Below are 17,110 nucleotides of genomic sequence, written 5' to 3'. Positions count from 1 at the left end.
CGAAAGTATGGATGCTTTAATTAATCCGGGGTGAATTTAATTGCTTTAGTTAAGTGGAAATCGGGTTAAAAATGATGCAGAGCATGCTGGGGTGTGTTAAAAACATGACATATGAGTTGGATGAATCGATAAATTAAAAGTGCACAGATGTTTTAATTAAACCCAGGGAAGTTAACGAAGATCGCAAGAGACTTTTAAGCCTATGATTAATTCAATTCATTTAAAATACCTGTAGAGATATGGGGATGCCTCCATTTTGAGAGTTATAAAAGTTCTCAATCGGTAAGTGCTTAAGCTGTTCTTAAAAACGTCTAAGTTTGTGTGTGTGTGTGTGTCTGTGACTGAACAACATTAATTACATAATGAATATTTAGATTCTTCATAGAACACAGTAAACCTTTCTGTAGCTCAAGTCCAGAAATGAAGTAGCTCTTCGCCTACTGCAGTTCAAGCAATGAGATGAGTCTGCAAGTTACTGGTGTCTTGTTACCAGCAAGCACGGAAGCATCCAGAAGACCTAGCGGGTCTATTTATTTACTGCTGTCTCCCCAGCCGGTAGAGCAGTGCCAGGTAGAGTGTAGGCTTAGGAATTAGTCTGAATTTCCCTTCATTTTTACTCACTGTATCATTATGGATGCTATTTTCAGCCTTGGTTTCCTTATCTTTAAAATGGGACAGGAATTCAGGAATACTTATGTCATTGTTTTTAAGACGACAAAATGAGATAATGTGTAGAATGTGCCATGTACAGTGCCTGGCACATAGTAAGAAATCTATAGATGGATTTAATTACCATTTTTATTAGGAGAATAATGACTCATCCATTACAAAGGGACAGGTAAGGGGAAAGCACCCTCTTTCACCTCATCCATCCCAGCCAACTTCCTCTCCAAACACTGGTTTATTTACCAACAATGGGAGGTTTTCCTAAAACCCCGCTACTTCCCCTACCCTGTGCATCACATCGACAGCAAGCTTCCCCCAGGGTTAGGCATTCGGCTTCCTAAGGCTGCTGGCAACTTACTGAGAGTCACTTAAAAAGGGGGGAAAAAGAACAAACCCTTTTTAGTCTCCAAAACAATCTGACTTGGAGGAGGGCTGACTGATTTAAGCCCTGACAAGCGATTTGTTTGGTAATAGAGCAGGCATGGGAAATGTGAACAGCTAGTTTTGGAGGCTGCAGGCACGGACTCACAAGAGGCCACTAAATGATGGGCACTGCTACTTCCATCCACGGGAGGTGGGCCTCCTCCATGCCTGCTGGGCAAGCCGGGCTGGGGGTGAATGTGACGTTACTCCTTGTGGTCACAGCTCTCTTCGGGGAGTCTGAGGAGAGCTCAAGGGCAACATTATCTCAACTCAGCCCTGAATGGCACAAGAGTCTTCTGGCGATCCTGTTAGAATTCAGATTCTGATTCAGAAGGGCTGGAGTCAGAAGGTGATTGCGATTCATGGGGCCTGAGGGTTTGGATATTTAACAAGCTCCCCAGGTTGAAGCTGGTACCCCAGACTACTGACTGCATCAGAAACTCTGGGGGGAGCTCAGCAAGCTGTGTGTTAACAGGTTTCTGATGAATGTGTGCTCAGGTCATACCTGGGCAAATGCCTTAATTTCTCTGAGCCTCAGTTTCCTTAACTGTAAAATGGGGACGATAACGATGTGTGTGGTAAAGATGAAATGAGATAATCATATAAAACCCTTGGCATAGTGCCTCAGTCACTTTCTTGAAAGCGTTTTCCAAGTGCATCTGCTTTAAGCCCCTTGTCCTGGGCCCTTGGTGCTAAGGAATTCCTGCAATATTTTCCTAGGTCAGGGGTGGGAGGATGGAAAGCTGGAATTAAACCATCAAACTGCAGTGCCCTGTGGAATGGCTCCTGCAGGCCGCCGCCATGGCCCCTGGCCCTTCTGCATTAATGGGGATTGTCAGGGAAGCTGGGGGAGCAGAGGGGGACAGGTGTGCAAGACAGAGGGTCTGAAGGACAAATGTACAGGGTGCATCTGTGCTTGCTCCTGGGAGGACAGGTGTGGCCTGAGACATTCTCTGAGACAGCTGAAAAAGGAGGGGTGGTGCTTCTGTGCCAAGAAAGTTTTGAGGGATGTAGGTGTTTCTGGGCCATGGGGAGGAGCCCTCCATCAGCAGGGAGGGGATAAGGGGCTTGTCATGCTTTTCCTGAGTGCAGAAGTCCACAGGGAGCAACTAATGGGGAGGTGGGAAGGCAGGTGATGAGGCAGTGCCCAGCTTGGAGAGTCAGACAGCCTGACCTACCCATGCAGGCTTGGAGAATTGTCACTGCCATGTACTTGGGGGAATCTTCCTGCCAAGCCTCTCTCCTGTGTGGCCATTAGGTCTATAAGCCTCAGAGTCAGCCAGACATGGCCTCAAAATCTGGCCTTGCTATGTGACTTTGGGCAAGTAGCTTACTTTCCTTAAGTTTCTGTTTCTCCTGTAAAAGAAGGATAGTAACATTGATTTCAAAGACTCATGAAGACAAATGTTAGCTAATACTTAGGGCGCAGTTGATCACATGCCAAGCATGGTTCTACACACTTGACACGAGTTTACTTTTTAGTCCTCACAGAGATGCAACAGGTAATATTACTATTGGAAGATGAGAAAACCAAGGCTCATGGAGGTTAAGTAATTTTTAAAAATGGGTACAGCTAACTGGAGGAGCATGGATTCGATCCTAGCAAATGTAAAATCTCGCTTTCATTCTTAACCATTGTGCTCTTATGAGATAATACATGTAAAATGTGGGATCAGTGTCAACTCTTTTTCTTTTTTCATTCTTCCTCTTTTCCTTCTCTTCCTCCTTCCCTTCATTTGAATTTGTGCCTCAAAGTTGGCTGATTCATCACCACATGATTAATTCGGTAAATTAGAATCTTGTTCTCCAGCACTCATTCGGTTCCTGCACATTTTCTGGCAATGTTTTAACCTTTAAGAGCCCCCAATTCATGACTGAACATTTAGTGACCACACACTACTTCCTGGATACCAAACTAAGTGTGAGGAGGTATAATAAAGAGGACTGCTAGAAACTTGTGATCCAGCAGGAGAAACTGATGTAATCACCCAACTAGAACGTGGCACAGCACGAAGGAAGAGTTACTGCCAAGATGTTGCCAAGCCCTGTGTGACTGCAGGGTCCTGTCTAGGGGTGTTTCAGGGAGGTGGGGGAACCTGTGAACAGCAGTTTTATAGGAAAGGTTGGGATTGATGAAAACATTCCAGATAAAGAAGCAGCCTGAGCAAAGAGGGAGTAGCAAGGCTATGATGCTATATGAATGACAAGTGGCCAGAACCTATGGTGTATGGGCTTTAATAGGAGGTAATTGTGCAAAAACAGCTTAAATCATGAAAGATCTTGAATGTCATTCTAAGAATGTTCTTTATTCTCCAAATATGGTCCCTGAGAATCTGCATCAGAGCCCCCTGGGAGGCTTGTTAAAAATGCACATGCCTGAGCCACACCCCTGTCCTATGGATTCAGAATTGGCTGGCATGGGGGATGAGCCTAGGAATACATATTTGTAACAATTTCCCCACGTAAATGTCTGGGAGCCATTGTGGGAGGCAGCTGGGAGTCCCTGAAGGTGTTTAAAAAGAGGAATGCACGCTCCCCAGAGCTCCGGAGAATGCTACAGGTTGTGAATAAGGAGGATGCCAGCAGAGAGAGGCAGGTGGCCATATGCACATGGCAGTGAGTATGAAGGGAGAGAGGAGAAACTGAGCAGAGCCATGGTGGAAGTTGATGAAACAGGAGTTGACAACTGATGTGACGAGGGAGGTGATGGAATGTCTCTAGTAACTGGGAGGAGAGTGGTTTAGAGAGGCAGGCTCCAAAGTCAGACGGACCTTGTTTTGAATGCAGGCTCAGCCACTTCCTACTCAGTAAACTCTAGTTTCCTCTCCTATAAAGAGTTCTTGGGTCCACACCCAAATCCTAGTGTGCAACCACCACACAAACTGCTAGCAAAGCACATCTTCCTTACACCTCACATCGCCCAAGGTGAATTTCACAGTCTAGTATTAAGAGCCTGGGCCAGATTGCCTGCTTTGAATCTCAGCAATACCGCTTCCAAGCTGAGTGATCTTTAGCAAGTTACGTGGCCTCTCTGTGCTTCATTTTCCTCATCTGTTAAAGGGGATGGTAGTCATATGTCAAATGGCTCTCGATGGTTAAATGAGATAATTTGCAGTTGCTTAGTACAGTGGTTTGTGCAGAGGAGGACCTCAATAAATGCCAGCAGCAATGAGGATGAGAATGAGTTTGACTTTAGTGTTAGAACCCCAGGAGAGACTGGGTAGTGGGGACATTTGTCAGTTAACAGGAGAAAATGGCAAGATCCCTAATTTCTTTTTTTTCAGGCCTCCACAGAAGCTGGGTAGGAGCTGAAACCAACCCCTAGAGAGAAGACTTTATGTTCCCATGGTTGTGGCATTTCTGGGCCTCCCCTGACAGCTGTTCAGCAGCAGGAGTTGTCATTTCTAATAGCTATTAAATACGCATTACCTAACAAGTAAGGCTCTGGTGTTTTAAGTTTCTGCTGCAGGTTTGGGGCCTCATGCTCAGAACCAAATAAGCCATCTGAGGAGCCAGTGTCAAAACAGACGAGTCACCAGCCTCGGATGTCTTCTGAAATGCAAGCCTGCTTTATAAACAACCCAAGGAAGCATCTTAAGTCAATGAAAGACCTTCAAACAAAAGTAAATAAAAGAAAAAAAGGAATGATAATTAAAAAGCATCTAGCCCACAACAAATAGCACTCAGGTGATGAGAGGGGCGTGTGAAGGGGATAGTAATAATAAAAACTGGAGACTAAAGAATAATTTGAAATAATAAGCACAATTACAGCTGGACAGGGAAGGCACCTGATGAAGAATGGGACAGAGTACTGGGAAAGAAATGCCATTTGTGCTCAAGCTCTGAATCCGAACACAGTGCTTATTACACTGCATGATTCATGAAATTCTATGCTGAAAGACACTTTCAGTGTAGTTCCTTTACTAGATTCCTTCTCCATGGATTTTTCTCCACATTTCCTGAGACTAATTGGCTATTTTTATAGATTCCATGCTTCATTTCTTCATAAATGTATCTTCTTAACAGTGTCTATACCATTCAAAGTCCACAGCACAGCATTTACGACTTAACACGGACACTTCCCACTTGCCAATCACGGGCATCCATCCAGCAGACTGGAAGCTCTGAGAAGGCCGGGCCACGGCACCCTTGCTCATCATCGTATTTCTGGCACTTAGCACAGTACCTGACTCAGAGCAGGCACGTAAGAACTTGCTGGATGCACGAGAAAGCTCATTCCCTCCACCGGCTTGGCTCATCTGTTAAAGGTGTTAGAACCCTTACACATTCTTTGGATGTGAGGGTCAGTTCTATTTTGACTTCTGAGCCCCTCAGGACCCCAGCTCGGTGGGTGTGTGTGTGTGGAATGACTGCTCTGTAAATCCATGCGGATTGATCCCTCCATTCACAGCGAGGCTGTCTTCGGCTGCCTGATGCAGACTGGCAGGTGTATAAGAAGACAAGGAGCTGCCGTCCGCACCACACATCTGAGGGCAGGGGAGGCGCGGTGTGAGGTCAAGAGAGTAAATCCGTATTTCTGTCACTTGGACACGTACTGGTCGCTTGGATGTGATGGGAAGCTCGTGTGCTAAACGTGGCAAATTTCTCCCCTGGCACGAGAGCCTGAGTGTGCCTGCTGCCTGCAGTCACAGGAACTGGCGGGACTGGAGGCATCCCGGGCACAGCGGTCAGGGAGGGAACAAAGGTGAATGCCAGTTGTGTTGAGGGAGGACTTGGGCCCTCCTAAGGCTTTTTATCAAGGAAGAAGAGGGGCGCCTGGGTGGTTCTGATGGTCAAGCATCTGCCTTCAGTTTGGGTCATGCTCCCAGGGTCCTGGGATTGAGTCCCGCATCGGGTTCCCTGCTCGGTGGCGACTCTGCTTCTCCTTCTCCAGCTCATGCTTTCTCTCTCACTTGCTCACTCTCTCTCTAATAAATAAAATCTTAAAAGAAAGGAAGTAGAGAAGTGATCATGGGCCACAGCTGGGAGATGGCATGCGCCATTCTGGGTGGCAGGAGATTCAGAGCCAGTTGTCCTTCTCTGTGCTTGTGAGCATGATTACCTCACTCTGTCTGCTCCACTTACTGTCTGCTAACACTCAGGAGCTTCTTGGGCTCAGAAGTTGTCTGTGAGTGGCAGTCTGTCACAGCCGATGACAAACAGTACAGGGCCAATGGGATAGCGCCTCACAGCATCTCTGCCGTAAGGTGTGGTGGTGGTGGTGGTGGGAAGGTACACACACACACACACACACACACACACACACACATAACCACATTCTAACTTGTTTTTTCTTATTAAAAACCAGAGGTGCTTCATTGATATGATTCACTGAGGAGGGCACAGCATCTTACTTAAGAAAAGGACAACTTCAACCTAATCTCAAGGAAACATCAGACAAACCCACATCGAGGGACATCCTAAAAACCACTTGCCCGGTATTCTTCAAAATGGTCGAGATCATGAAATGCAAGGAAAAGACTGAGGACCCTTCATAAACTGGAGGGGACAAAGGCGACATGACAACTAAATACAATGTGGGATCTGGACTAGAAAAAAAGGGCAAAATTACAAAAAAAATATCTCTAAATTAGTCAATAGCATTGCTTCAGTGTTGATTTCCTGGTTTCAGTGATGGAACCATGATAATTTAAAGTGTTGACATTAGGGACGCCTGGGTGGCTCAGTGGTTGAGGGTCTGCCTTTGGTTCAGGTCATGATCCTGGAGTCCTGGGATCGAGGCCCACATCGGGCTCCCTGCATGGAGCCTGCTTCTGCCTCTGCCTGTGTCTCTGCCTCTCTCTGTGTCCCTCATGAATAAATACATAAAATCTTTAAAAAAATAAAAAAAATAAAGTGTTGACATTAGGTGGATCTGCATGGGAACTCTATGGACTATTTTTGCAACCTGTCTGCAAGTCTGAAAGGATTTTAAAAAAAACAAACTTAAACCACTGTGTGGAGGGGCTGTTAAAATAGGATTTATTTCATATTGTTGATAAGAGAAATGATAAGATGGTATGTTTTAAATACTTCATGCAATTCCTGGTGGGTGTTTAATACTTAGTAAATATTAGTAGTTATTTTAAAACAACCTAAAGCGAAGGCTTAACTCACAAGTAACTCAGGTGCTAATCATTACATTTACTCACTTGAAGCTCAAACCCTTAAATCTGTGTGCCTATTTTTACTGGTTTCTTACTTCATCACACAGGTGTAGATAGCGACTTTTGTTACTCTGAGCAGCCAATATTTAGAAAATGAGATGTTCAAGGCTTGAATCTCTCTAGAAGGCAGGCTAGTGCACATGGGCTCAGGCCCAGTTTAGGGATCTCTGATGTGAAAAAATGTGTAAGAAGCTGACTTGGCTTGAATGCTCATGACTAGGAAAATATTCCTCTCTTGATTGGGTCAAAGATGGCACACGGCACTAACACCTACTTATTGCAATTGATAAGTTTTCTCTTTTTAAATGTTGGATTTTGACATTATTCCCTTTAGAATAAATTTATCTACATGAACATAATGAGCTGACTTAAATATGTTAAGTACAGGTGGCCCTTGAATTTGGCAAAAATCTTCTTGGTGGTACATGAAAGAGCAAAGTTCAGGAAATAAAGACTTGGAATATTTCACAATATTGTTGTTGATGAAGGAGCTTAAACCATGTCCATTTCAGAAATACTAAGGAATAAGTATCTTTAGGGCAAAAAGGCAGCTTGCTTTTCTAACACTCTGAAGCCAACTTTGCCAAGAATAAATAGGGAGACAAAACAATTTTATTCTTTAAATACTTTAATTTTGTCCACTGTGGGCATCAAGAGCTAAATTAAAATATACAACAAGTTCAAAGGCTGATTTCAGGAACAGCTCCTGAGTATGCAGGAGTAACTACTCTTAACAGCCGCTCAATATTTGTTTCGCAAGGATCAATTATATACCATGGCTAATGCACACTTGGAGTGTGTGCCCAGCCACAGTACAGGTGGTGAATGCAAAACACACACCAAGAGTCCTTTTAAGCAGCTAAATGCACACGCCATTACAGATCCATAATGCAGAATGGACGCCCGTCTGCAAATGGATCTAGAGCGAGGAGTTCTTAAATGGCTGAGGTACTTAGGGCTGAAAGGCCAGTAACTGGATGTGCTGCCAGAGCACACATGGTTCTTAGGATTAATAATACATCGATGTGTGTCAGTGTTAATATACATTTACAGCTCACAGGCCATGCAGCGGACGGTTCAGCCCATTTGCGGCCACATACGAAAGGACCATTCTGTCCTTCCCCTCATTAATGCCTTTGCTCCTAGGAAAATTAGGTAACGCAAGAAAGGCCATTCAAATGATACTGAGGTTTTCCCTCTTTTATAGCATTCGCTAGGAACAGTGCTCAGCACAGAGATGCACAGTGTCATCCACCTTCCCCCATCACAATGCCTCAGAGCCTGACTGAACAAAGCACTCAAAGGTAGGAGCTCCAGGCAAAGGTGGTCTACTTGGCAAGGTGTCCTCGTGCCATTCAGTAGAGTGTGCAGAGGCTACAAGCACTGTTTTCCTTTTGTATCTGGCAAGTTTATCAAAACGTTTGCATTATTTTATGATAGAGGATATATCTGTAGGTGGTATCGTTTAGGAATTAGTACCATTCACGTGCAACCAAATCCAGAACTTCATGCACAAGGACGTCCCATTCGCTCATCAGTCAGCACTCAGAAAGGTGGGGATCACCTGTCTTGGAAATACTGTGAATATCTGAAATACAGTTTTCCCCAGCAACTGTGGGGAGCACGGGAAAAAGGAACGGCACCGGCACTATTTAGTATTTATAGGGTAGCTTTATTAATAATTCCCTCTCTTTCAGAGCAGGATGTCCTTTAAGGAAGAGCTTATAAAAATAATGAAAACATTAAATATATAAATAAATATAATGTGGTATACATAAATAAAAACGGTGAGTATGAACCCTTTGAGGGATCATGACACATTCTGGTAAAAGCTTTGAGTGTGTTGACCTCATCCCATCCTCACAATGAAGGAACCCCCTACTTTTCCAGGGGAGGAAACAGAGACTCAGACATATCATCCTTTGCTCAAGGTCACACAGGCAGTCAAGTGGCAGAGCTGGGATTCCATGTGGGAATGCTTGGCTCCTCAGCAAGGGCCCTGAGCCTCTCCCTCACTGCTTCTCAGACTTGGGTGTGACCTATTGGTGGGTGGAGAAGCAGTGTAGTTGGTTTTCACTGGTGTTTAAAAAAGAAATAGAGTAGAATGGAAAAGAATCATGGAGTAAAGATAAATGTAGTTTTGTGACAGTTTATAGTTGTATTTACCTAGAACTTACACACACGTGTGTGTGCGTGCATGTGTGGGCACACCATACCTTAAGAGTGTGAGAAGCCCTGCCCTCCACCAATGCGTGCCTCCAATAGAACAACTTGAAGGTTATATTCAAGGTCTCTTGCAAGCTAGGTATGCAGCCCCTAAGTCTCTGTTCTTGTGAGAGTCATTTTCTCTTATATTACCTTTCCCCCAAGAATCCCAGGGCCCCAGAAATCCTGTGCAAAGGAGTGTAGATAAATTAATAATACGATTTAAAACCGATTCCACCAAGATAAATAGCACTTCCTAGATTAAGAGTGTAGCTGGCCAGAATGAATGAAATTTACTAACCCTGAGATGCTTAATCTTCCATTACGTAGAATTTAATGATTATAAGAAAGGAGTGATGGTAATTCACTTTTGCTTTTACAGGAAATCCAACCATCTCATTTTTAGCAAATCTTTCTTCTCAGCACACCTTGGTGCCAAGGATAACCTCCCTGCTCCTATAGGTATATTGGCCAATTGTCATATATTAAAGCCTGCTCTTTGCTTAAGGGTTAGGCCTTCTAGCATGCATGGGCTTACAAGTTGTCCAGGTGGAATTTTGCGGGGAGGCTTCTTTGGTGCCCCGTTGCTCGCCCCCTCAAAGAAGCCCATGTTTTGTTTCCCAACCATAGCAGGGAAGTAGCAGCAAGTACCTTTAGCACAGTCTGCTCCTAGAAATCCTGGGAAGCAGTGACACAGCCCCGACACACATTCGCCATTCCCGTGGCAGTTACGTGGACAGTCTTGCACTGAATCTGAAAAAGAGAGAAATTCAGCGACTACCTTTTCCTCTGCCTGCTGATGAAGCAATTTCATAATCAGCCACCCATGATTTTTGAAGACCAGTGGTAGAAACCTTCAGTGCCCACAGGGGGGTGGTAAGGAGCTTGAGGGAGGGAAGGAAATAGGAAGTTAAGGGGACCAGAGCAAGTGTGGAAGAAACCTCCGTTCCCTACTTGATGAACACCCAGGCAGGAATGCAGGGTTCATATTGCTACAATTTCTGCTTTTTCAAAAGAAACTACTTGTTTGGATTTAAAATCTGAAATTTCCCATATCTGAATGTTAACAAGCTCAAAACATTATGAATGCTGGCCGTTCTCCACCAAACCCTCCAATATCAGACACTCAGTTTGAGATTTGGTCTGACATGTGGGATATCAGTCTTTAGCCCCAGGGTCCTGGGATCGAGATCCACATCAGGCTCCCCGTGGGAAGCCTGCTTCTCCCTCTGCCTATGTCTCTGCCTCTCTGTGTCTCTCATGAATAAATAAATAAAATCTTAAAAAAATAATTTCTTGGGCAGCCCGGGTGGCTCAGCGGCTTAGCGCTGCCTTCAGCCCAGGGTGTGGTCCTGGAGACCTGGGATCGAGTCCCATGTCAGGCACCCTGCATGGAGTCTGCTTCTCCCTCTGCCTGTGTCTATGCCTCTCTCTCTCTCTCTCTCTCTCTCTGTGTGTGTGTGTGTCTCTCATGAATAAATAAATTAAATCTTAGAAAAAAAATAATTTCTTGCTTTAAGGAAAGGAAAATCCAAATTGTGTAAGACTGACCAATTGGGGCACTATTTTGGATGCATTAAGTAGTAGGTTTTAGGTTGTACAAAGGTCCTCTTATGCTTACCTTTTTGTATATCTTGTTTTTCATGAAAATCAATTAGTTCCCATTTGTTCTAACCAGCATAGCCATTTTATTTCATGGTTTACCTTTCTATGTGTACTCTCAAGTCATAACTTCAAAGGGATCATTTAAGGACTTTTTTCATGTTGATTTGGGTCTTTACAGACCCAGACATATTATTTTAAAATTATTATTTTTATCCTCATTTTTTGCCTTAAATGAAAATAAACAGATTTAGAATTTCAGGTTCCAAATGACTAAGATGATGAAAAGAAAAACACAAGCCACTCTGTCCAGGCTATGACCCTTACATAGCACTTGGGGAGTAGGGGGTCATTGACCTGGTGATGTTGCATGAAAGACTATAAAGTCGGATTGTTCCTAATGGAATAACCCAAGAGCAGTGACGTTTTTTTCCTTTAAACTGAATTCCCCATTTACTCCCACTCTAGACTGAAAAACCAAACCAACCATGCATATTGCTCTCTTTCTACAGTGTTTCCTTTCTCAACTCCCTTCTTCTAGAACCAAGTCGTAGTTGGTTTCTGTTATTTTGAGGAGAACTCAATAATGTTATTTGCTTTTTCAAAATCAAGTAAAAGAGTATAGGCTTCATCAAGCCAATTTCTTCCATGTTTATCAATTAACACTTCAGACTGAAATTCCTTGAGACTGGCTCTATAGGTGGGCTGAGAAACAGCCAAGTTGCTCCCCAATTTCCATCTATTCATCACACATTCATTCATTCAAGAAGTTTTAGGTTGAATCACAAAACAGCTGTTTGGGCAGATCAAAAATCAGCAATTTCACATGGTTTTGGAAGACATTTCCCTCTGTCTCCAATTCTCCACTCGTGTTTCTGAATGTCTTGTGAACTGAGGCACTGACTGCTTTAGCTCTGGACTCTCTTTTCAATGTTGTCTGCATAGTGAACCACCTTGGAAGACAGATATGGTGTCTGTCTCCAATGCAAAGGACAGAGTTACTTACTCTCCAGGATAATAAAGATAACATCTTCCTCTAGAGTAAAGAACAGGGCAGACTCACTGCACATTCTGAGACACTCAGGTGCAATAAATTCAGGATTTCTTTTCTGTAACACAATCCATTGCATGTACAACTATCACCTGACCCTGTTCCTGTTGCCCTGTGGGAAAGGGGCCTTGGTGGACTGGCACAGTTACTAGTATCTGGATATTGAATTGCTCTGAGTAATAAAGGCCTTTGTCTTTGACCCAGGAGTGTCATGTCTTCTGATAATATCTATGAAATTGTGGCAGGCTAACATGTTAGCTTACAGTTAGGGTGAATTCTCAGAGTTGTCACAGTTCCTGAGGTATGGCTCACTTTATTAACTAGAAACCTATTAAATGCAAGGCACTGTAGTAGTCATTGGTAAATACAAGGGTGAGTAGGACAGGCAAGGTGTCTGACCTCACAGAACTTTCACTGTCATAGATATTACAGGCTGATCTATCTATTATCTATCTATCTATCTATCTATCTATCTATCTATCTATCATCATCATCATCTCAAGAAATAAAACACATAAAAGTTGTGATAAGAGCTCTGAAGAGAATGGGATACTTTGATAGGGAGTAACAGGAGGAAGCTACTCAGGAGGATGGCCAGGGAGGGCTTCTCCATCCTATGCAGGTGATATTTAAGGGTGAACTGGAACAGGCAAGTGAAGAGCTAAGAGAAAAATATTTCAGGCAATGGGAATAGTTTACACAAAGGCCCTGTGGTGGAAAATAGCAGAACTGAATCCAATGTGACTGGAAGGTAGCAAAAAGTAAGAATGTGACATAAACTGAGTTTGGAGAGATCCGAGCAGGGGGTCAGATCATCCAGGGCCCTGTAGGTCATGTGGATGAGTTGGATTATTTTCTGTGACCAATGGGAATAAATAGTTTTATTTATTATTTTTAAAGATTTTATTTATTTGTTTGAGATAGAGCAAGGGAGAGAGAGAGAGAGAGAGAGAGAGAGAGAGAGAGAGCACAAGCAGGGCAGAGAGGCAGAGGGAGAGGGAGAAGCAGGCTCCCTATTGAGCACGGGCTCCCTGCTGAGGCCTGATGTGAGGCTCCAGCCCTGGGATCATGACCTGAGCTGAAGGCAGACACTTAACTGACTGAGCCACCCTGGCACCCTGGAACAAATAGTTTTAAACATAGAAATGGCATTGTCCAGCTTACGTTTTAAGAAGTTATCCTTACAGTGAGGTAGAGATTGCTTCTCCCTAGACCAGCATCTAGATCTGGGGATGGTTTGGTGGACACTGACACTGCTGAGCTCAGAACTCCCTGTTCTCAAACCTAGTATCTTTGGAGATAAAGCAGCAGAGGTCAGGAGAGCTCTTTGCCCACCAAAGTCTCATGGAAAAGGACTGAGCTCTTTGCACAGGCTCTTTACTGGGCTGGAAGTCCTCTCTTTCCCTTTAGCTGATGTATTTATCCTTAAATGTCAGTTTAGAAAATATTTAGCTCTTGGCCATCTTCCTTCTCCACCTTCCCTCAATCAAGAAGGGTTTTGTACCCCTTTCTCTACGTTCCTGTAATTCCTACAATTGCCTTTTCATGTGTCTGTCTTCTCATCAGGTTCTATGAGGAATAGACCAGAGCTGCGTCATTCACTCACATTGAGGTATTCTCAATGCTTGATACACAGCAGGCCCTTGGTAAACAGTTGTCAGAGTGTGTGTGCAGGTATGGAGGAGGGTGGGAGAATCCAAAATAAGCAAAAACTGTAAAAAGAGTATTTTTCTTTGCATTCGCTCAGCATTTCTACAGTTTTCAAGAGAAAGAACAACCACCTGGCATGGCTGAACTATAAAAGGAGCCCCCTCTTCCGGTCCCCCTTTTGCAACAGTCGCTTATATAGTGCGGATGCAATATTATCAGCTTTCCTTTCTGTCACCCTGGTTGAAGTTTTCTTGAGGAAACAATGGCAGGTGCTGAGAGGAAGCCCACAAAATGGGGTTTTTACACAGGCGCATGAAATCTGCACCATGTTTCAAGTATGCCACTCTGTTGTCCCCTGAGATGAAACTCATTTCTGAAAGCAGGCTGCTTCTCTCCAAAACACATCAAAAGACTTCCCTGAGTCAAAGGTATATTTAGCGTGATCGCTGGTTGACACCCGTCTAACATTTTTCCTTCTGTTTCATATCACAGGGGCTTTCGGCGCTCCTGGCTGCTCTTGATGGAGAACGTTCTGATAATAGATATGTGTGGGAGAACCTCTGAACCAAATAAAACACTGTTCTTTTCCCTGCATTTCAGGCCAATTACTATCATTGCTCTATCAAGATGTCTGCCCAATTATTAGGCCGATTACCTTTGACTTTCTCTTTGAGCTACAGTCCAGACAAGAGAAATCCTCTGGGGAGAAATGTTATTCCCATTTCTGACAGGCGAATGAGGGTAATGGCCTGGGGGAAGGGCATCTCACTACCACAACGTCTGTGTCTATGGGGATGAAGGAGATATAGGGCAGAAGCCATTATTAGATAATCCGGCCCTCAGAAAACTTGCTGTGCTGGGGGAAAGGCATTTATTTGGCCAGAATCCAAAGCAATCCAGTGGTTAAGAGCACAGTTCTCTGGAGAGTTTGGATGCTGACTCCACCTCTGATTACCGCGTGTGACCTTGGGCAAGCTGTTTAATGCCCCTCAGTCTTGGCTTCTCAACTAGAAAATAGAATATTGGAAGTACCGATCTCACGCAACTACTCTCTGGGGTCACTGGCCTAGTCGCGAGAGAGGGCCTAATCCAGAGGCTGGCACACTGTCACTGCTCTATAATGTGTGGTTGTTGTTGTTGTTTATTAACTATTTCACGGAGTCACTGTAGATTCCAAAGAAGCCCACTGCTGCTTATGGCGTGAGCTCCTAGGTGTGCGCTAAATCTTTTGGGCTTAATACAAACTGACAAAAAGGATGTCATTTCTCATCATGTTCTTAAACTAAAGATTACTTTTATTTTATTTTTTTAATTAAAAAATATTTTTTAAGATTTTATGTATTCATGGATGAGAGACACACAGAGAGAGACAGAGACACAGGCAGAGGGAGAAACAGGCTTCCTCACAGGGAACCTGATGTGGGACTCAATCCCAGGACCCCAGGATCATGCCCTGAGCCAAAGACAGACGTTCAACTGCCAAGCCACCCAGGCATTCCTAAAGATTGCTTTTAATCTCAACATCTTAAACTACTTTTTCCTTTTGTGAGCTGGTTTTTATCCGTTTTGCTTTTTCTCTCTCCATTGGTTCATAATCTGATTCTGAAAATTTTCTCTAACTGTGGAAGATGTTGTCCAGTGGCTTGCATGATACAAAGTTTATGACATTAGTTTAGAGCAGGGGTTGGCAAACTATTTCTGTAAAGGGACAGAAAGTAAATATTTAGATTTTTTTCGGCCAAACTGTTGCTGTTGCAACTACTCAACTCTGTTGTTTTAGCTGCCATAGACAGTATGTCAACAGATGAACATGGCTGTGCTCCAGAAAAACTTTATTTATAAAAAGAGGCAGTGGGCCAGACTTAGCCCATTGGCTACAGTGTGCCAACCTCTGCTTTAGAGCATTTGGCTAGTCCTGATAGGACCAATTTTTTCTTAGCAGAGGGAATAAGGTTTAACTTTAACACCAGGGTCAACCAAATCCTGACTTTATACCATTTGGAAGTTGTGGCTACTGATAACAAACTGCCAACTGAATTTTAGGTTGGCTTATATAGATCTTTAGAGAATCAAGGAACCCCTCAGAGAAATCCATGAGGCCAATAAAGAAGTTCTGAAAATGCAGTCAATAGAAAAACAGCTGCACAAGATGTACTCCTAAAAACCCATCAGCTCTCATTTGTGATTACCAGCTCCACTTCAGACATGTTCCATATGTAAAGTCATATCATCCTTCCTGTCAGGGACCCGGTCCTTTTCACAAATGAAACTGAGGCTCCAGGAATTAAGTGACTTTCCCAGTTAGGATGTGGGACAGAAAAGCCAGGGTTTAATCTTCTCTCACCAGATATCTCCTCATGACACTACTCCTACAGTGAACTTTGAGATCCAAAACTAAACTTTGTGGGGATGACACGCAGAAAGGCCTAGAAGCCCATGCCATTTCTATCACATTTACATCTTGAGATTCAGAGAGCCTAAGTTTTCTGAGCCTCAGTGTATTCTTCTGTGAAATGCATCTAACATTCTGCCCCAACTCATGGACCTTCTACCCAGGATCTGTTATCCTCATCAGGATAAAAACCTAATGACAACATAAATTTAATGAAAATATCTGTAGCTTATGTGATTGTTAAAATTCACAAGATCTGCTTTAGAAAACTTGGTAAAATCCTCCCAAACTAATGTCCCTTTCAGGGGTTTGTATGCACATATAAGAGGAAATTTTAAATAAAATCATAGCTTCTTCCTTCACAGCTAATAGAAAACAGGGCTACAACACATCAAAAACGACAAGTGTTTAATTAAAGCACTTTGAGATTTACCAATTTGGGAACAAAGATTATGTGTTTATCCCCTTATGTCTCTATTCTTTTCTTGATTTATTTTTACGTGTTTTTTAAACTTTTGATTTTGAGCCTTCTTGGATTTTTAAGAGAAATTCCGAGCTGATGAGAATGATCTGTATTTATTGGCTCTAATGCATGTTTACAGATTTATATACTTTATGTTACTTAATTCTTATAACAGCCCTAACAGTGGGTATATTTAGGTCTATTTTACTGGGAGGAACCTGAAGCTTGCATAAGTCCAGTGATTTGCATAGGTTGTGTGGCCAGGACTTAAGCTAGTCGGTCTGGCCCAAGTTCTTTACCACAACTGGATCCTGTAAGCAGTCTTCTTATTTTATTTAATCAGGGTGAGTTTTAGATGGAAGATACTATGAGGCCTAAATAAAGGATTCTGGTCTTGTTTCCAACACAGTAGAAACTACATTGGAAGAGGTGCCTTCTACGGAGAAACCCAGAACATTTCCATTCTTCCCTTGGTGGCATATCACCTCAGA

The 17,110-nt window shown here is 43.3% G+C and overlaps 1 protein-coding gene across 7 annotated transcripts in view; it reads right to left on the bottom strand.

Annotated features, from left to right (window-relative positions):
- TENM2 (teneurin transmembrane protein 2) overlaps window positions 1-17,110 on the bottom strand; it is a 1,067,650-nt gene that overhangs the window by 166,438 nt on the left and 884,102 nt on the right. For all 7 annotated transcript variants that reach the window (XM_055325563.1, XM_055325567.1, XM_055325564.1 and 4 more), the window contains one exon: window positions 10,113-10,214. In XM_055325563.1, coding sequence (XP_055181538.1) covers window positions 10,113-10,214 — 102 coding nt within the window. The remainder of the gene's footprint in view (window positions 1-10,112; window positions 10,215-17,110) is intronic.

The sequence above is a fragment of the Nyctereutes procyonoides genome, unplaced genomic scaffold (assembly GCF_905146905.1).
Source record: "Nyctereutes procyonoides isolate TBG_1078 unplaced genomic scaffold, NYPRO_anot_genome, whole genome shotgun sequence".
Taxonomy (NCBI): domain Eukaryota; kingdom Metazoa; phylum Chordata; class Mammalia; order Carnivora; family Canidae; genus Nyctereutes; species Nyctereutes procyonoides.
Note: the sequence above shows the minus strand (reverse complement) of the source record. Positions and strands in the feature narration are given on the sequence as shown.